Raw genomic sequence first — 21,785 nt, forward strand, 5'->3', positions numbered from 1 at the left:
CAAAAACTTGCGAAACAGCCATGCAGACCCATAGCAAGTACACGAATAAGTAACATCACCTATAGGAACATCATTAAATAACAAACTCTCGAACCAATAAATAATACTGTACTCACAGTTGACTCATTTATAGCGTAATTGATAATGTAATCTGACCTGTAAATCATGCATGACGATCGTAATAGCTTTTTTTTACATCATGTATGAGGCCATTAGCACTGTAGTTGATGTGTAGTTTGCTTTTCTCTTTTGAGAAGTACCAGGACATGACAAATACATAACAGTATGTATCCAATTAGGATTGAAACCTGGCTGCTTTTTAACGATCAGATCTTCATTTTTAAACCGAAGTCGGAATAAATATTGAGAAAAGCGACAAAATACAGCCCCCCCCCTTCTGTAACATAAACCTAAAACAGAAAATACATAACGAAATCAGTTAGAAAGTATTTGAATGTTGAGAAAATTGTTTCAGAATTAATTTTTTTAAACAAACACAGGGATAATCGCCATGTTAAAAGAGAAGCTTTACATATTTATACAAATTCATTCACGTCCACCAGCTCTTGGTTGTTCCAGAACATTAAAACGTAAACCAATGGTTTATATTTTATTTCTAAGAAAACTGGAGCCCTAAATCAGATTTGCCAACATTTGATGATTCCGCATTTTAATTACTGTTACCGTGTGCAATTATTTTACACAATTCAGTTTGATTGCTCTATACAATGATGATCCGTAAATGTTCAAATAACACGACACGCTATGCCTAGCTGAATATGTTTTTACCAAAAGGCATAAAGCTGGAGAAGGCTAGGCATAAAGCTAGAGAAGGCTATACAAAGTAATGTGTCTCCACTTTCAGAAGACGATGGAGAGGGAGCAGTTTCCATAACAGGTACATTTCAGACATCCACTGGAACAAGTGTGGTGAACGAAACCGTAGAACAGCGGTTCTTAACCGGTAGTCCGCACACCCTTGAAAAATTGCAACATCTATTCTGGGAGTCCTTAACTGTTTAGAAAATTAAATAATATTGGCAGATTAATACATGATATATAGAACAAACAAAATCAAAAATGTCTGATATCTACTTGTGTCTGTATTTTTCTGTTATTTTAAGAGTGAAATCGAAGAAATTGCTTAGGCAGCGGTCCCTCACTTCTGGGAGGAACAACATAAGTCAGAAGCTTAAGAAACGCTGCCGTACAGTACAGGGAATATATCTCACCTCTTTAGTGGCGAATAATAAGAGGCTGTCTTGTCATATGGCAGCTCTGTTGTCTAAGTAAGCGCCCTTGTCCGCCCCCTGTCACGAAAGCCCATCGCACCCCTCCCCTTCTCGTCCACTACTTACAAACCGCCCCTGCAGCTGTTTGAATTTAGCTCCCCTGTTCAACAAGCCACGCCATTGGCCAGGTGAGAGTCACGTGGGGGAGATTCAGAGCGCGCGCTTGCTGGGCTGTTCATTTGTCGGCCCCTCCCCTTCAGTTTCTTTCATTCGTCTCGTCTGGGGAGCCAGCAGTGGCGGTAGGAACGGAGAGAGCAGAACTGGGACACAACGCTTTTTATTTTTTTAGTTGTTTACAACTTCTCTTCCCTACCGTTGCCTTTTTTTATAAATATAATTTTATTGCCATCTGTATCGTACATGTAACGGCAGCGTGTTGGTATCCTCGGATTTTTGCACTTTAGTTTTTGCTGGTTTCGCCAGGCGCAGCGTGCATTTTGGAATTGTAGCAGTGTCTGGTGTCTTGCATCCTCCCGGTTTAGTATTGTCCCCTTGCACGTCTGCAGCCTCTTTTCTCCCGCCGGCGACATGGCCACCTCTACGCCGGTCCAGGGCTCGCGCTCGAGCTCTCGCAGAGGCAGCGCGGTTGGCACCCCTCTCAGTCCCACGCGCCTTTCGCGGATGCAGGAGAAGGAGGAGCTGCGCCACCTCAACGACCGCCTGGCCATCTACATCGACAAGGTGCGCAGCCTAGAGTCGGAGAACAGTGGACTCCGGCTGCAGGTGACGGAGCGCGAGGAGGTGCGCACCCGCGAGCTCACCGGCCTGCGCCAGCTCTACGAGACAGAATTAGCCGACGCCCGGCGCGCGCTCGACGACACGGCCAAGGAGCGCGCGCAGCTGCAGATCGAGCTCAGCACTCTGCGCTCCGGGCACGAGCAACTGCAGAACAGGTGAGTTGTTTTTATGAGAGATGCTATGTATTGTAAACCTGGTGCATCTCTGTACAGTGAGCTTTCATGCAAGAATGCGGGTCAAGTGATAAGTATTCAAAATGTTCATTGTGCGTATGCGACAACGAGAACAAGTGGAACTGGAGGTTTGCAACTGCATTGAGCGAAGGGGACTTGATTCAAGCAGTGAGGGTAGACTGGTTGAGGTAACGCTAGCTGACAATGTTGTTTCACGTGGGTCGCTTGCATAGTTTGTTTATTTTGCTGTGTGTTCGTTCTTCCCGTTGAGGGATGTCGCACTCTGCAGTAGCTCGCATTTCTTGCCTATACATTAGGTACTCGATGGGAAGCCTCTTGTTCCTAGCGTAAAATCAGAGGTTTAGTCTTTGGGCTGCATTGTGTCTGTGGTGCATTGTTTCATGTTGCTTTTAGGGCGTTACTTAACTCTAAAACAGTGTTTATAAGGAGGACACGTGACCCAGTACCCACTAGAGTAACTGTTTCCTCCCTAAAATGGGGAAATGAGCGTGCAACGGATGAATTAGTTTCATTGAATATAATTGTATGTGGTTTGATTATTTTATCAATGGAACAACACCTACATGCAGCCTCTTCGGTAAGTCACACTTGCTGCTTAAGCCAAAACATGATTCGGGCCATTTAAGGTGGCCTGATGCCACCTGTGTTGGGATGAACTATTTGTAGTACTAACTGTCCACGTGGGTGGAGGTGAGTTTTGTCCCAGTCAAGCAAAAACTAGGGCCCCTGAGTACCAGGCAGAAGAATCGGGGGAATGAATACAACAAAGCAAAACAAAGGAGGCTGTCTGGTCCATTTAGTTGGAATAGCTCACCATAATCCAAGGATGCTTAAAAAGTCACGTGTGTGTATCATCGATTCAGAAAAAAGCATCACAAATCATCAGTCATTATCCTAGTTCTCATAAAAAAAATATGTAGTACTAACTGACCACATGGGTGGGGGTGAGTTTTGTCCTGTGAGACAGGTGCATGCTGCACCAAGCAGCTCATGCCTCATCTATAATTTGTCCGGGTGGTGTAAGGAGGACTTTCGCCTGCGTGATTGTACATACTTGGAATACCTGTGCTTTGTGTTTCGGTCATATTCAGTTGTGCGAAATACTGTTCTTCTGTGAATGTTGTACCGAAACACTAAATTGTCTGCCTTTCCCGACAATTGTGCATTCCACGAAGGGTGTAACTAAAGACGTTTTCACCCCGCTGTGTCATGTTACTACGTAGTTATTTTATGTAAACGCGCCTTTGTGTGCCATACACAGCTGTTGTCAAGTAAGTCTGAACTGTCATGCGGACTTATTGCGTGCACGCGTGTTTCCAGCCGAACACTGGTTGTGCTTGCTGTCAGCAGTTTCTTTTACCGTGCCTGGCAGAGTTTTTTTGCTAGTATACTGGGATTATATGCTTACAGGAGCAGGCGAGGTTAAAGGTCACAGCAGCTTCACAAATCCGCAGCAGAGCTCACGAGCCTGACATGCCATCTGGCGAACATTATAGCTGGCCACTGCAAACCAGCGTCTGAAGCAGCTGCACTGACACCTCGCGTGCACCTTTCGGACTTCATAAATATGATGTACTGGGCGCAAACTTCGTGAGCGTTTCATAGCAGTGGATGCTAGTGATATTCTGTAATGCAATTGTGCCAGCCTTTAGCCTTACGAGCTCCTTCTGGATTTGCCATTTAGCAAATGTTTCAAATATGGGCAACTAACAGCCCCGTTGTAGTAGCATACAATGACCGGTGCCAGCCATCTGTGAAAACCGGAGCTTGTCTCATGTCTTGGAAGAGTTTGTGGTGGAGTTCATTTTAGTTTATTTTTATTAATTGTTTTTTTGTAAAGCGAGTTCTCCACTCGAAATGGCGGTAAACATTACCTTACAGAATCGCGTTGCTTCGCAAGACGGGATGCAATAGATTTGTATTTAATACTTATGCCTGTATAAATGAACCTGTTAAAAATGTGTATATCGTTTACCCCACACACTTTCAACTTGATTACCATTTTGTATATACTGATTTGTGCAGCCTCAATGGCGAACTGCGCAGGATGAATTGAACCAGTAATAGGGAATTATAGTGCAGTTAAGTGTATGTTTGATGGGACTGATAGGATTAAGAACAATGTCTGGGCATTACTAAACCAGACAAGACTAGTGTAAGTTTGCTAAACAGCGACGCAACTGAGTCTATGCTTTTCCTTATAGGTTAGCTAGCATTTAGAAGTTCAAATTGAATGAGTTTCTTTTAATCAAACTTCAATGGATAAGCAGTTTGCATCCTTGTCATGGAGTTGGGAATCAAATTCATGTATCCACTTTTGGTTATCAGAACCAAACACGGGGTATGGCACCTGTTGCTCTCCAGACTCTGGGAAACATTTGATTATAGACAGCATGATAGTGGCCACAGAGGTCAGACTGCCAGTGAGGGAAACCACACCTACAAAGTGAATTCGCCTTGTATCGGATAGCACCGTTCATTAGGCCCATATTCGTCAGCTGTAGTATCTAAGCCACAGAGTAGGAGGGTCACTGCAGTGCTCCCAATCTGTTTATTTATTTTAGACCAATGGCCTTTAAACCACAATAAAATATGACCGCAAGTACATATATAATACATTTCATCTTATAAAACCATAAATTACCCATGTAAAATATATATTCAAATAAAATCTGCAGGTAATCCTGAAAAATACATCCGCACTCCTACTAATTCTCAAACCCTGCACTGGCTGCCCTCCTGACTCTTCCAATAGCACATGCTATGTCTAAAAAGCGCATATCAGTTGAAAATTCTGCAGTGTGCAGATAATAGTTTTAGGGCTGCATACGTGCTTCTAGAATATCCCATGCCAATACATGGATCAGAGAAAGGTAATGGGTAACATGGATATCGGTGATGGAAAACTGGGGACCTGTAGACATGCCAATCCTACTGAACCTGGCTGCATTGTACAGTGACATTGATTGTGCTGTACATTCTGATTTTGGTGACATAGGTCAGAAGAGTTTCTCTTCCTTGTGTGTGTGTTTTTTTTTTAATGAGTATGCAATCCTTTTTTGGGAGAATTATTCTCTTTTCATTGATAACTGAAAATTGTAGACAGTACAAGACTGATTGTGAGGAATGGCATGGGGTAGCAATGTGTAAAAGTATTTAGATGAAGTAAGTAGAATGACGAAAAGAGGTGGTGGCAAGTTGAGTGAGGTGAAAGTTGATCCAGAATGTTTGGAATGAGTTGAAGGTGGGAAAGAAGAGTCCAGGGAGGGAAAGTGAGAGAGGATGGAGAAACCTATTTTTGTATTCTGTTTTGGGCATTGTTGGATCAAATGTCATGCTGGTGCCACTAGAAATAAGTGAATGGAAGCTAGGTGCTTATCTGAATACGGGCTGCTGGTCTCGTGAATTTTGCTAGACGGTTCTCTATCATTTTAAAATATTTTGTTCGGTCTGCCCCTAAATTATATACATTTGTATTGCACACTGGCTCCAAACTCTTATGCTGCACCCATTTAAATTGAGTGCTACAACAGCTCATTTTAACTAGGCTGCGCCCACCCTCTTGAGCAGATTCCAACTACCACAGTCATGTGCTTGTATATGAATTTGGGAAGTATATTGGGTTAAAATACCATGCATTCTGTGTCAGCGTGCAATACAAAGAAGATATGCCTTTTTTAATGTTATTTGAATGCAGCATTGTGCTACAAATGACGATAGTAGTAAAATAATTCCCAGTCTTCAGTTTGGGATTCCTGCTCTTGAGAGCATATCGGTGCTCAGGATGCCACAAATTCAACCACAGTGTTGTGATTATTGTACCCAAATACCTAAATTGATCTTTCCTTAGATATTGGGAAGGTGGTCGGGCATTGATCGTTTAGTAACCTCACATTTTGCAGTAATAGCCGATTTACACCTCTAAAGTCTGGAAACAAAATACTGCATTTTCCAAATGTAAAAAATAATCCTATGATGATCTTGGACTCCTGCGTAGAGAAGTGTACCAGCCTGTAAATTATCTTCTAGTCACTATTCCACCTAAAACCCAGATTTTAATCTTTCTACCTAATTGAGGCGGCCACGGGCTTCAGTTTCGGGGTTAATCTTTCTACCTAATTGAGGCGGCCACGGGCTTCAGTACCGGGGTAAAAAGGGGGGGGGGGAAATCCCTGTCTCGTTCCTCTCCTAAATTGAGCAGACTTCATTTAGATTAACTTTCTCCACTCATGTTTTGTAGACCAGTATAAGCCATAGAAAACATTGACCAAATCCCATACTTGTCAAGGTTGTAAACATAAAGGCCCATTCAACTAAGTTGAATGCCTTTTTTGGCATCTAAATTTGAGAACTTGTTCTGACACTGATGCCAATTAAAGGTGATTATAGGGATACCAGAGGGTGGAATCTGTTTGATCTATTTATCATTTTGAATTGGGTATGAGAATCTGATTATGACCCAGGAGAGATGGTTTGTAATTACTTCTGCCGTCAGAAGGGCTTGGGCATTAATCAGCAATATGAAGCTGTATTTTTTTTTCTGTAATAAGAGTATTATGGTTGTTTTAAGATTTGAGACACCCTTCAGTCAACGCAGATAGGAATGTGGCCTGCTGTACAGTTGTCCATATGAGAGCTGCCTCCCATATGCTGCACACATAAATGAATCTTTGGCAACTTATTAAAATTGTCACTTCTGGAACATAACCCTGATATTTATATATTCAAGCAGACAGAAAGGGGGGCAAAGTAGCAATCCAGAAACCACAGGAGCACCGAGACCTAGGCAGATGTAGTGTACCTGGAGCAGGAAAATTCTATGAGTAAATTCAGTTTGGTACCCATTGGTGATGTATGTTGTGTTAAAATCTGGTTTCTGCTGTACATTATATGCCGGGTTGTGCAGCACACCTGTTCCTTCCTCCTCTCAGTCTCAAAGGGTTTGCTAGCATTGGGTATTCCTCAAGAAGCTACAAGAATGTAAGTCTAGATCAAATTAGAAAGTGGGTACAGGACCTGTGCTCCCCCTAACCCATATGGCTCCCATTGAATGAGATTCAAACCTTCAACCAGCTACATGCCATAATTTGCCCTCTACACATGTCTTCTCTGCCCTCCATCCCATTTTCCACAGAGCTCCTTCCATGGTCAAAGGCCATGGCATTTCTCCCCTCATGTCAGCACTTGCCAGTTACATTGGATGAAACCACTTGTGTGGGTGTAGGAATTCCTTCCTGTCCATGCAACTCCTCCTAATAGAAATAGACGTGAGGGTAGATTGAGATAATCACGTGTGTTGCTCCTAGGTGATTAATCAGCATTTAGAGTATTCACTAGAAAGATAGTTACTGAAGGTAAGTAACGCATTTGAGTTTAGTCAAATTTCAGGGGAGTGGTGAATTTGCTACTATATATCCTATGGTAGATGTCAACTTTTTTTGTAAACAATAATCAACATTTGTCATTCGACATGGGAAGCAACATCAGCACTACAAAGGAACATATGGGTGTAGATTTGTGTGTAAAATTACACACGAGCTAGCACTCAAAAGAGTATCATATACAAAATTAAGACCTAAAAATGAGCAGCAATTAACTACTTTAGGGAACGTTTAGATTAGAGACCTAACAGTAGACAAAAACTGTTCGAATTGGGAAGATTTAGAATAGTATATTGGCAACAATCGTGCCAAAATTAGAGTTGCAAGTGTCCATGTATTGAAAAATGACATTGCTAAATCTGAATGGAATCCAGCAGGATTGTTTTATTGATCGAAACGGAATTGAGATGGAGTGAGTCGGTCATTTATTTTCTTTGTGACTCGAGCTTTTTCTGCATAAAGGCTACGTGAACATTGGAGGCGTTAAGACTTCTCAAAGAGTTGACTCGCTTCTGTGAACATTTAGGAACCTATTGTAGGTATAGGCATGAACCTGCTTGGCCTTCAATAACATTTCTTAATGAGGGTTTTGGGGTCACCCTATTTGGAAGTGTAGAGAAATGCTGTAGCTAATGGTGCATTTCAGACATCCTGCAACAATATGGGTCTAATCTTGGTAAGATTGAAAGATCACTTAACATGCTGGTGGCTGGGAATTCTTAAACACATGGTAAATTTAGAGCATAAGGTGCATTTTATGGCTGTTGGGTCAACTACTCAATGTGGTATTATAGAAACATTGCAAGAGTTTGGGATTGTCTCCAACACATTTTTGGGTGGTTCTATAGGAGATGGTGTATATCACATTAGGAAAGTCAAATTCTAAAATCCTGGTAGGTTGTATGTGCACTTTAAATCCATCTTGCTGTTTTTCGTAATGGCCTTGGTATCACACTCCATTTCCAAAACACATATTTTACCTGTACTGTCCTCTGTAAGCTTGCACAATTCTCCCAATGTGCACGCTTTGCAAATTTTATAATGGGTCTACGGGAAAATCACTGGCTTTTTTTTTTGTGCTATTCTTTACTGGTCTTGAACATTTTGGGGTGAGTGCTGATTTGTAAGATGCATGCCTTTGAAGAGTGCAATAAAATGCTTCACTCAACAGTTGCAGTACTTTCCTAGATCCATCCAACTGGGCTTGTGGACTACTAAGTATCAGTATATTTCCTAGTATCCGCATGCCCTGACAGGCAGCCTATCCCACAATAGCAGGAGTTGCCTTTGGATAATCGAGGCGCACAGCTCTATAAAATTAATTGTTCCAGCTCCATCCACGCCATAAGCCGCCATTTCAAGGTCCAAAATAAAAACAGACTGAGGAAAGTGTGGGTGTGGGGTGTTTGAATTTCCTATTGGCGCAGTTAACATTTTGAACACGTTCATCATGTCTCAATTAGCACACATGGACATTGCTACATTACTCACCTTCACTCTAGTTTTCTATGGTAGCCAGTTAAATCACTTAACCGTTTTGCAGAAGACCCAAGCTATTACTTTGCATTTTTCCTTATGTCTTCAAATCATTTTCACGCCTTCCCAATGCAAGCAATATACAATGCTGCCAGTTCCCTTCATATATTTCCCAGTTAGCCCACTTTGACATCCAACAGTTGCATAGCAAGCACACATGCTGTTTTCCATAATGCATGATTTTCCTAGTATACTTATGTTGTGAACGTCAAAATGCTCTAGGTATCAGATTGCTGTTGCTACTTGTGCCGTGTATTCACTTCGTTAAGTGACATTACTGTGGTCAGCCTTTGGTGTTGGTATCTTTTTTGGACTATGGATAACATTGCTTGATCTTCTAGCACAAAAGGCATCAGCATTGGTAGCATGGGGAACTGGTTCAGTCTAATTCCAGGTGTTGAAATGCTGGAGTAGAGGTATTTTGTTTTCATCCTCTCCCCAGATGCTGTACTCACCAGAAGCCACTTTATGCCTCCTGCTCTTGTCTCCAGTGGAGATTTCAGAAGGACGCTTGCAGTTCTTTTTCTGAGAATGCACTGCTGAGTTTCTTGACCGGATTTGCTTAGTTCAGAACCACATCTCTAGAATTCATGCAGTTTCTCTTACAAGTACTTTGTTGCCCCTAAGTGACCCATTAAAAAATACAATCAACATATGTACGCTATTGTTAAACAACACTCCTATAGGCAATGTCCAACAGATTCATGTGGAATACCCTGCTCGGACACTTGTTATGCAAGATCATGCTACTAGCTCTGACCCGGCCCTATCAGTCTTTTAAAGGTACTTGCCTGAAAGTGAACCTGACTTTTTTTTAGGTCTCGCCTGTCGATGCGCATGCGCATCGAGCTTGCGAGCCTATTGCGGCTTAAACAACTTTTAACTAAGAAGTAAGGAATCGTGGCGATTCCTTGCAGTGCCCGTGACTTTTAAGCTCAATGCGCATGTACATTGAGCTTAAAAGCGCGTGCACAGCCGCAATCGCCGTCAGCCGCATTCCTCCGACACCTTTTGAAGTGAAGCTTAGCTTCACTTCAAAGGCCCGGCTTCTTAACACCCACATGCCGCTCTCCCCGCTCCGCCCCCTCCCCTGCCCGCCTTGTTTCTTTTCCTTTTTATTCCACCCCTCTCTCCTTCCTTTTCCATCTGCCTTACCCTGCTAGCGGCCCCTCATCCGTCACATGCTGCCCTGTCACCCCTCTCCCCTGCCTCTGCTCCGTGCAGATTTTACCCCTGCGTTCCGTCTCTCATGGCCCGTGATGCGTCCCTGACTCACTCTCAGACTTCACAGAGACTGTTAGGTTTCTTTGATTGTAAAGGGGATTGTTGGGGGGCGGGGTGTTTGCAGATGACAGAGGCGCTTACACTGCCGTCTAGTGAAATAGATGGCTTCCACGCCATGTCAAATCTCCCATTCGGCTCCGCGGTCCCTTTATAATCTTACATTTCCGATATGTGGCAGTCTTCTCTCATTCTGCCTGCATTGCTCTTAGGTCTCTTGGAGTGGCGCTACTGCTACAGCAAGAGGTTTGCTTGGGGGCAGGAACGTGGCGGGACTGGGAGATGATGCTGGTTTTACTCCTGACTACCGAGGTTCAACAAAAATCTTTACATTTTTGGCAGATCGCCTCATTTGCTCGTGCATGTAAACGTGAATGTAACATGCATGTTTGCTAATTGCACGTTCACCTCTGGAGCTTCTTGGCGCTGAATAACCGAGGTTTACTGTTACCCGCCGCAGTGATACTCATTTTATGTTTCATGTAAATATGTCATTTAAAAGCACTTGTATTTTTTACTGTCCCAATCACGCGTACACCCCTCCGTTTTGTGTAATCTAATTCACAGCACTGCGCTGCGCCAGATATACAGGGACGTGTCTGTAGAGCTCTGTTTGTCACTGCAACAAGATCTACGCTGTGTCGGTCAGGGGGTTTGCTGCAGAGGCAGTCTTCTGAGGAACTGCCTCAGTTGTGTGATCCTGGGCAACTCGCTCTGTATCACTGCGTTCAGATCGGCATTCATCAAAGTGAAGCAAACCAAAGCCAGTGCCTACCATTGTGTGAAAATAGGACAGTGTGTAATCTTATTTCAAGCAAAAGTCATACATCTCAGGATGCGCTCACAATCCCTAAGTTATCACAAATTCAACACCCTGCAAGTGGAATGTGTTAATTTGTGTGCGTGTGAATTCGAGATCCTACATTTTTTAATTAAATAGTGGAAAGTATGAGGTCCTAGAACAATGCCCTCGAGGGACCCCTCTGCCACACCCTGAAAACGCCCATTATTATATGTGCACACATGTTGGTTCTATGAGAGCAGTTACTTCACAGCCTTAAGGCCACACTCCATGTGACATCCCTTTTATGCACCATATGAACATGACCTGCACTTGCTTAATTCTTAGATGTTTGTATTTAGCCCCTATGCAGAGGGTTGAGGCGATGAGGAAGGTCACGTGCCCAGTAGATGTCCCAAGATCGTGAAGACAGGTTGTCTTTTATTCTGAACCCTCTCAGATGTATGCATGACCTTACCATATGCATGTTCTTTCATATGCCTGGCCCTAAGATGTCCCCAGACATGCCTGACCATAACATACTGTGAACAGAATATGAATGTACTTGCATATTTTCTCAGAGATGTCAGATGCTCTTGGGTGGTGTGCCTGCATGTACGCAAGAGCGTGTGTTGCTTTGACTAAAAAAAAACAAGCACTGGTGTAGCCAATAGGTCTCGCAGTAGGAAAGTTGGAGCTATTGGTTTTGTACATGACAAAGCCCTTTATGTTTTTAAAATTAAAACAAAAATAAAAGGCATTGCTATTTGCAATTGTAATAGCTCCAACTTTCCTACTGCGAGACCTATTGGCAACCCTTCACCCTCAACCTCTCACTCACCCTCACTCACCCTCACTCACCCTCAACACCTCAGCCTCACCCTCACTCACCCTCACTCACCCTCAACCCCTCACACTCACTCACCCTCAACCCCTCACACTCACTCACCCTCACTCACCCTCAACTCCTCACCCTCACCCTCACTCACCCTCACCCTCACTCACCCTCACCCACACTCACCCTCACTCACCCTCACCCTCACTCACCCTCAACCCCTCACCCTCAAACCTTCACCCTCAACCCCTCACTCACCCTCACTCAGCCTCAACTACTCTCACTCACCCTCAACCCCTCACCCTAACTCACCCTCACCCTAACTCACCCTCACCCTAACTCACCCTCACCCTCACTCACCCTCAACACCTCACTCACCCTCAACACCTCACTCACCCTCAACACCTCACTCACCCTCACTCACCCTCACTCACCCTCAACCCCTCACCCTCACTCACCCTCACCCTCACTCACCCTCACTCTCACTCTCACTCACTCACCCTCAACCCCTCACCCTCACTCACCCTCACCCTCACTCACCCTCAACCCCTCACCCTCACACAGTGCAATAGGTCTCAGACCATTTCAGTTAGAGCTTTAAGAAATGTTTATGGCTTTTTTTTATTTGTAATTCTTTAGCATTGGCTACAGGAAACAAAAATGCTAAACATTTACAAAAAAAACCCATAAACAATTCTAAAAGCACTAACTCTAATGGTGCGAGACCTATTGCATTTCCAATGCTTGTTTCTATTTGCAAGTAAACCTCCACTGAACTAGTGGTGACCAACCATATCAGTGTTCTAAACCTGTTTTCGGCACTGGGTCAATTTTTGCAACCTTGAGCAAATAACTTTGCTTCTTAACCCCCGTTTTCATGGGTAATAAAAATAGAAGAGCATTGAAGTTAGTTTGCACACCATCAAAAGCAAACCATAATTGGTAAACGCCCATAGATCTTGCCTATGCGAGAGCTATTGTCTTTGCCAATATCTATTAGCCATGTTGTAGAGTAGTATCAATAAAAGTTTGAGTGCGTCACAGCACACTCTTTTCCATGTAGTTTTTTGTGGTGGGGGCAACAGACAATGGAAGGAAAGAAGCAACATGGACATGGGGGAGTGGTTGGGGAAGAAGCGACATGGGCTAGGGGGCTGAGAGGGAAAGAATCGATATGGACAAGAGTTGGGAGGGCGAGAAGAAATACAAATTGTAACCCAATCACAAGCGAGCAGTGATAGGACACTAATCAAGGTGAAGCAATCAGCACTTCATCCATGAGCCACACAAGAGGAAGTGAAGCCGGCTAATGATAAGCAATGGACGGACTCCGCGCACCTTGTTATGTGCGGTATCTCTCGCAAGCAACCGTGCATGCATGCTGTCTTAGGCAAGACCTAAGTAAACACAGTTTGCTTAGCTTATCGTAAATCAGCATCGTAGGCACAAATAACAAGATCATCAAATGGAGACTAGTGCAGGAGCTATGGTGAAATAGTGTTCTTAAAATAAAAATATTTCTTGTAGAGATCTGCTCTTTAAAAATTAGCTTATGGCTTCTCGGATGTTTGCCTGCAGGGCTGGAAATGCGCTTTCATTAATGGAAATACTTTCCAAGATGGCTGGTGTTAGACATGTCTCCTATTGCATGCTGCAAGACATGTCTCCTATTGCATGCTGCATGTGTGGTGATTCACACAACCGGCTGCCATATTGAACCTGTAAATACATCAAAGTAAAAAAAAAATGGGTTTTCATGAGAGAGGGGATTAATGGCTCTGGAGCACCTGCAGCTGTCGGGGATTTGTAAAAATAAATGATGGAGCTGAAAATAATAGGAAGAGGGACAGCTAAGGGAATGCAAGAAGCGCTCTGGGAATGGGAAAATCATTTTTTATAACAGAACGAGGTGGGTAGCAATGAGGAGCATGGGGGGGGTGACTGGGCAAAAGGGAGTGCACAGCGGAGATTGCAAAGAAACATTACTTCCCATGGAGTTATCAATTTTAAAACTGTCACCTCAAGTATGCAATGGGAGGATACAACTCATCGAAGTCAAAACTATGATACCAAAATATTTCTGCGAGTGACAAACACACAATTTGGAAATAAAGTAAATAGTCAAGAGCCGACAACTAAGACCAGATCATGAGCAAGGAGCTCGCCCTAAAGCCACTCCGTGCTTGTAATGGATTGGAACCAAAAGGTCCGGGTAACAGACAGCCAAAGATGATGGTTGGAGATACCTAGAAATCAGAACAAGATCATTGCTTCTGTAAATGTTGCTGCTCTTTCTAATGAAATAAGGGTGGCTCCTTTCCCTTCTGTAATAAAGTACTTGACTTTGTGGTTAGCAATGCCTTATCAGTCAAACTGGTTTAAGTAATTTACACTTTTTTTGTGTGTTTTTTTTTTTTCTTTGCAGCTATGCAAAGAAAGAAGCGGACCTCGGAGATGCACTCTCAAAGCTTAAAGCCCTTGAATCATCACTCAACACAAAAGATGCTGCCCTTGCTACAGCCCGCAGTGAAAAGAAAGCACTGGAAAAACAACTAGATGACCTGCAGGAGGATTGTGCACAGGTGAAAAAGTACTAGCTTTACTTGCTGCTAGAACTCCTGCACCGCTTGTCTTGCATATTAACTTGAAGAGTTAACTGTTGTGGAAGAGGATTCTCCTCTGCTCTGGCATTGTTTTTTCACTTTAAATAAGGGTGTTTTTGGTTACGATTGTGTTTCGTTTCTGGCCTTCCACTTACTTGACAGCACTGTTGTCATCACCTTTTGTGGGATTCAAGACATTAGTGAGTGGAGTCATGTACATTTTAGAGTTCAAAAGATAGTACAACTAAACTACCTTATTTGATCACTGAATTTACATTTTTTTATCTTAGGGGAGTTATGTATCCGTGCTAAAATGAGTGGCCTGCTGAATGCTTTTTTTCCTTTGTTAGTCTGTGGAAATGTGGTGTTTTTAAATAACCTGTGGTTTCTCCTGGTGTATAAAGAATTTTCATGAGCTGCTACCAGAGTAATCTTGTGATTTGACCTAACCACGCTGTGAAAACATTTTCCATGGTACAAACGCATCATAATTATTTGCAGTATTTTGCATCTTCTTTGTAAGTTGTACCAGTGGTAGAATTGAGACTCTGTACAGCTACATTCCTGGACAACGAGTAGCAACCAAATTGCATCAATAGCATTGCATCTCATTAAAGACAAAATTTAAATGATTAATACAGTGATCCATCTCCTTGGATCAATATCTTTCTCTAAATTAAGCTCTTTGCTGTAAAGTTTTTGTATGGCATACATACTACATAACTTGGGAAAGGCATGCACATTGCTTTCTGAATGAAGGCCACTCCATCTTCACGGAGTATCGGGTGTTTTCAGTTTTTGGTTACCAAAATGTTGGTGTGGAGGCAAAGTATATTGATTTGTAGAACAATCCATTGGACTTTGTATGATGGCCTTAGAGCTGAAAGCCAGATTTAGAATTTCAGGATTTTTCTACGTACGCTTAACATGCCAAATTTCAGTACTCATTGATACAAGCTTTTAGGCTCCCTCTTTATAAGGAAATGTGTTTATTTATTGTCACCCTATGTTTTTGACTGCTGCTGGGTTTTTGACTGAGTGCACTGAAGTCTACTAACAAGACCTCCAAACCCTGACCCTAAAGTGCATGTCAAATTGGCAATACCCCATTGGAAAAGGCTAACTTACCTGTAAGTCTCTATTAAATTCTTTCTTTGTCATGACTTGTTCGCGGTGGAGTGAAATTGCATTGATTAGGTCTCGCCTATGCAGCGCGCACTCGCTGTATTGGAGGAGACCTTTAGGAATCGATTAGCTTTTTCGCCCAAAAACAGGCACGCTTTGCATTGCTTTCAATGGCAATGCGTTCACGTTTGGCGATTCCCTTGCAGGCGTGAACTTTGGCGACATCTGTTTGTAATTAACTTTCAAACAGATGGTGCCCCTGCTCGCTCCCACAAGGGAAGTGCTATGTGGGTCCTTTTTTTGTTGTTGATAGTTTTATTGCCCCTGTTTCCTATTTACATACAAGGGCTTAATTCGTTGCAGTTTCTTCTAATTCACGTCTGCTTTCCCGGCTACGATGCATATTTCGTTTGCAGGAGAGTCCGAGCTGGCACTTGTCTGGAATATTTCAGCATATCTTGTATTATGCATGTATTAATTCCCCATTCCCCTCCCTCCGCCCACCAGCCCCTGCCAGCGGGGTCTCGCTGCTGAATGCAGTGCCAGCTGCGTGCACTTCTCGTAACCAGCCCCCTCCTACGGGGCCGGATGGGGGCTGCGGACTGGATAGCCAAAATGGTCTGCTCTTCCATTCCCCACAATCTCTTGTTGCGCCTCCCGACGTAAGACAGTCGGGTTCGCCATCATGGCTTTCTCCCGTCTCCTTTCTTCTGCATCCTTTTCTACCTTGGGTCCCAATTTCTTTCCGTGGTGCAATCTCTCCTCACTAACCCCAGCTCTTCTTCTTCTCTATAACCTTTCATGCATTTTTCCTTACAGGTTCTTTCCTCTCGTCCCTCTCTCCTTTCCTCCTTGCTGGTAGCTCCTCTGGCTTCTCTCCTGTCTGTGACAGCCCCAATGCCCGTCCTTCCTGAACATGCTCTTTTCCGCTTCCCCCATCTCTCCTCTGTCCTTTTGCCAGCTCTTCGAAGCTTCCGCCTTCTCTAGTTTTTCTCTCCGCATTCAATCCTGTTGTCTGTCTGAGTTCATTTTCCTCATTCTTCCAGCTCTTCTCACTTACACCACCTCTTACCCCTTCCTCTCAGCTCCTGGTCACCCTGCTCTTGTCCTCTGTCATGTTACATCTCCTGCTGCCATAGGTCTTTTCCCTCCCAGCCACCCTTGGTCCTGTCCCTCCTCACTACCCTCACCTCTCACCCGACTCGCTGTTCTTTGCTTCTACCCCAGCTTCCACTCCCTTTCATACCCGGTCCAGTTGCTTCCCCCCCCTTGAGCCAGCCATTTCTGCTCTTCCGCTCAGTCCCTACCGTCTCTTGTCTACTTACCCTATCTCATTTTCTTACACCCCAAGTTCCCCTCCTTTAATTCTTCCTGCCAAGGCTGCTCTCTTCACACAGCTAGCTCCTGTCCCCCAGTTCCTTGTCCCTTAGTCTGACAAAGCCAATAGTCCTGGCTTGAAGTAGGTGTAATATAAATTGTATTATATATCTGGGTGCAATGAGAGAAGAGAAGCAGTAGAATACCAGTCTGGTGGAGCTCTATGCTAAGCACAATTTTTTAGTTGTTTAGTTGATGTGTTTTCAAGCCACGCCCTTAATTACATCGACCACACCCCTTTGAGGGACCCTCCCCCCAGCTTTTTCATCCCACTTAAAGCCCTGGGTATGGCACCATTGTTGTTAGAATTTCGCCTCGTCCCATATCCTGAGACTCTTTACAACCCTTCTTTTTACAACTGGAGAGCAGGCAGACCTTCATTCGTAGCCATGGCTGCAGATAGTGTTAGCTGTCTTGGAGACCCCACGTCATCAGTTTTTCAAGAAAGTACAAATAAAAAGTTCTGAAAAAGGACAGGCTTTGGGGCACAACAATTCAGACATTGGCTTGCATGTGTTTTTCATGGCTTACCATTGCTAGAATAGGCTGTCCCTCAAAACAGTGGCATTTTGTGGGAACTTTCTTCATACCATTGTGTTACCGTTAAGGAGCGCATTTAGAGTTTGGTGGCAAGGGCGCTCCGCTGTAGCAGTGACAGAGCACCCTCTTCCCCCAAACAAACAGTTCACCTGGCCAATTTAGAGGTGGGCAGACCGTAAGTATGGCGACAACGAAGCCAACTCCAGCTCCATTGCCAGCATACTCCTTCGACAGCCCAACTGGGTACGGGCCACCGGAGGTTAGTCATCTGACTGCCCCCAGATTTAGAGTTGGCACTCAACGGCTTTTTCTTGCTCTCTGGCCGCCAGGTAAAAACCTGCCAGCGAGGGAGATAACTTTTTTTTTTTTTGTGTGTGTGTTAACCCCCCCCCCCCCCCCCCCACCCCCCCGCACTATCGGAGAACAAGCATTGGCATGGCCAGTAGGTCTCACCTTTGAGACCTTAGTTATCCAGCACAATATCCTTGGTGCAACATCAAGTGTTGCATGGCTAAACACTTATAAGGTCCCAAAGGCGAGGCTATTGGCTATGACAATGTTTGTTTTTATTATTGCTTTTAAAATGTATGTCCCCGGAACCCTCCGGTGGATCTTTTTAGTTCTACTGTCTACATTCTTATAAAAATAGTCTATTTTTATAAATTAGTGTTGGACTTCTCGAGTCTAGATTTCTTTAATTGTTTTGGTGCGGTTTTAAATGCTTTGCACTTGTTCCTCTGTGTAAGCCTTTCTGCTCAGTGCCACAGCTACCTAGGATTGAGCTGAGGGGTTGACAGACTAATCCCAAGGGTCCCAAAGGGCTTGGTAAGTGTATTACAACACCACATAATGCACCCCGTTTTCTCACTCTTCAACCAGTATTGTGGTGTTAAACTTCTTGTATAACAACTTTGTTCCTTTTCAGAATTGTTTAAATGCATATGCTAATTTATAATTTTTGTTCTAAATTGTAGCTTGCAGCCTCCTTGAACTCTGCCAAGAAACAGCTGGGTGATGAAACTTTGATTAAAGTGGATCTGGAAAATCGCTGTCAAAGTCTCATAGAAGAACTGGAATTCCGTAAAAACGTTTATGAGGAGGTACTAAAGTTAATTAAAAAAAAAACACGCCATTTATTTTCCAGAAACATCTGTTTGGATACATTCCCGCACTTTAGCTCTTTACTTTACCTCTCCAGTTGTCTGCAGCCATCTAATGTCTTTGTACACATTCACCCCCTGACCCTAGCATGTCTTATTTCAGCCACTTTATCCCTTCAGGATGTGATTCAGAATACATTAGCATTATTCTTGAATGTTCTGGGTGCCAGCGTTCTTATCCTTATTGGATATAAAGTGAGTAGGATTGGTCTGATGGCAATGCACGGGTATTGGTTAAAAAAATATTTCTGGCTGGTCTGGAAAGATGTGTACAGTAACTAAGTGCGTGCTCCCCTTTTCTGTAACAGAAAGCTGGCATCTTAACTCCTCCTTGCTGATTGGTGTGATTCAGTGATCTGGGGATTTAAATGAGCTGAAAATGCCTTTGCAGCTTTGGCACTTCTGTAACTTTCTTCATGGCTAGCAACATGTAAACTGACTAGCACACAAGCTGTATGAGTACTTCTGTACACCTTTTCTTTGTTCCTAGGAAGTTAAGGAGTCCAGCAAAAGGCACGAAACTCGTTTTGTTGAGGTGGATTCTGGACGCCCGGACTATGAATTTAAACTGGCTGAAGCTCTTCAGGATATTAGAGAGCAACATGACTTACAAGTGAAAATATATAAGGATGAACTGGAGCAAACTTACCAGGCCAAGGTGCGTTTCTGTTTTTGCTTTTTGGTCAACTTAGTATAGCGTGAACATGACGTGCAGTGTTTTACATAAGAACAGTTGCTACTGCATACTAACAGTTTAGTAAAGCTCAGTAACATTGTTTCTTTTATGTAAGTCGGCATACAGCGTAAACAAATGTTGCAAACACGAACAAATTCCTACATTTGCATTAAGTCTCTTACCATGTAGAAATGGGATTGACCGGAATGACAACTAAAGAAAGGCAACCATAGTTTTAATTTGAACATGGCTATTGAGGTCATACCAAGATTGAGCGGCTACTGATGAAGATGGTTGGCATTCTTGTTATCAGGTCACCACATAGTGCCCTCCATGTTTGGGGGGGAGAACGGGGTAAGATATTAGCATACTCCACTTTATAGGGACCACCACATGAGTAGGGCCCAGGCAAACACTAGCATCCATGTCTGCTAAACCCAGACACTGTCTTCTATTGAATCGTCATTGTGCTGTGCTTCTTTTAAGGCAGTTGTTTAGCTAATGGTCAATTAATGTACTTGTGCTGAGGTAGCAGTTGCTAGTGCTGGCGGATGAAACTTGTCTGTTTGTGAAATGTGAAAAATGTAACCAGCATGTGCACTGTAACACATTGCTCAAACAAATGTCTCACAAGAAGGTGGCACCCAATCACTCTGTGTCTGATAGGCTGGATCCGACAGTTGAGGCGTGGGCTTTGATCACATCAGATATCCTCATTTCATTTGACAGGTTGTGCCCTACTGCATTATGCGCACTGAAAACCATGCCTTTGGTTGCTGCCTGTTTTGCGTTTCCCTGTTAGTGAACCTCAGCCACCTGACAGTCACCCTGGTGTTAGAATACGTTAGTGCTAATCATGCAGTTTCATTCTCCAAAAGAATGGCTAGGCTGTCCGCTTTTACTGCTATTTAAAGCGGTTGCTTTTTACAAGCAGGTCATATTTGTGCACATGTACAGTCTTGATTTGGAAAATATTTTGTTTATATTTGCCAAAATAAAATGCATACGGGGACGCACTATAATTATTCGAGGTAGTAGTTACTAGACCAGCAATTTTCTGTTTAGTGGTAGCAGATGAGACGCATGACCCAATCAATACTTTATTTGACTGTTTATGTCCATGTGTTAAACAGCTTATGCTTTGCAGACTGCATGATCTACCAAACCAACCCACTCTTGTGAAGTGCTGTCCCTCTCAAACGGTTGGCATCCCCTCCGTTTTCTGTTTAGTTCTTACAACATTTTTAATAGTTACACGTTGAGCAGAATAGCAAAATATACTCCTTTCTAGGGTAGGCCCGGAGCATACATTTATTTCCCATCTCGTGGAACTCTATTCCGTACCTTAGTGTACATTGATTGTGTCAATGAACATAGGCGCTGAGGCCAGGGGGTTTGTGTGGGAAGTACTGTGTACCGATAACCTCCCACATCTAACAAACCCAGAGAAAGAAGCTGGTAAGACAAAATCGTGGTTCTTTCAGTAACTAGAGGATCCATAAGAATGATTTTGGCAACCTGTTCTCTTCCGTTCATATGTGCCCCAAGTGTTACATGTGGCTCAACAGACCTATCAAACATGATTAGACTGTGGTGTCAAATGATATCCACAGCCCTCACTCTGAATATTCCATTCAGGTCAGCCTATTGTTTCTTTCCTGGGAGGCATTTCACACCTATCCAAAGCTTGACCACAGGTTGAGAGCTGGCAGAGGCTAATTCTAATTAGCCATCTGATAGTTCGGGCTCAGAAAGGCTACCTTTCTAAAAGTTAATTTTCCTTAATATTTATTAAACACCTGACTTCACCAGCACAGGCATGGGTAGTATATAAGAACAGAGTCCTTGTGTGATTACAATACTGCACCTTGGTGTACACCACAGCTAGCGAACCTCATCCTAATTGCTCCATCTATTTCAGAGAACTGACTATAGTAAGTGTCAATCTATTCCATATATAGAATTTGTTTTTTAATAACCAGTAAACAATGTAACATTTTTTGTAGCTGGTCCCATTCCCGATGTATAGTAATCTATACTTTGTTTTTTCATAGATATTCTGCATAGGACAGCTAGGCCTGTAACGTTAATCTTTTTTGGGCCATGTCACTGTAGGGGTATGTTAGCTTAAAATACCACTCAACCTTGTGGACTACAAGGCCTATATAGGGATGACTCGACTAATATTTGCAAAGGAGGTTATTACTTACAGGTTTACACTAAAACAGTCAGGCTAGACATGGTAGGCCTGAAGCCATAATTAGAC

The 21,785-nt window shown here is 43.3% G+C and overlaps 1 protein-coding gene across 1 annotated transcript in view; it reads left to right on the forward strand.

Moving 5' to 3' along the window:
• Positions 1-1,484: 1,484 nt before the first annotated feature.
• LMNB1 (lamin B1) overlaps positions 1,485-21,785 on the forward strand; it is a 76,405-nt gene continuing 56,104 nt past the window's right edge. Inside the window, exons 1-4 of the mRNA XM_078675598.1 lie at positions 1,485-2,185; positions 14,464-14,620; positions 18,658-18,783; positions 19,334-19,501. Coding sequence (XP_078531724.1) covers positions 1,821-2,185; positions 14,464-14,620; positions 18,658-18,783; positions 19,334-19,501 — 816 coding nt within the window. The 5' untranslated portion in view covers positions 1,485-1,820. The remainder of the gene's footprint in view (positions 2,186-14,463; positions 14,621-18,657; positions 18,784-19,333; positions 19,502-21,785) is intronic.

Source organism: Lissotriton helveticus, chromosome 2_1 (assembly GCF_964261635.1).
Source record: "Lissotriton helveticus chromosome 2_1, aLisHel1.1, whole genome shotgun sequence".
In the NCBI taxonomy this organism is placed as follows: domain Eukaryota; kingdom Metazoa; phylum Chordata; class Amphibia; order Caudata; family Salamandridae; genus Lissotriton; species Lissotriton helveticus.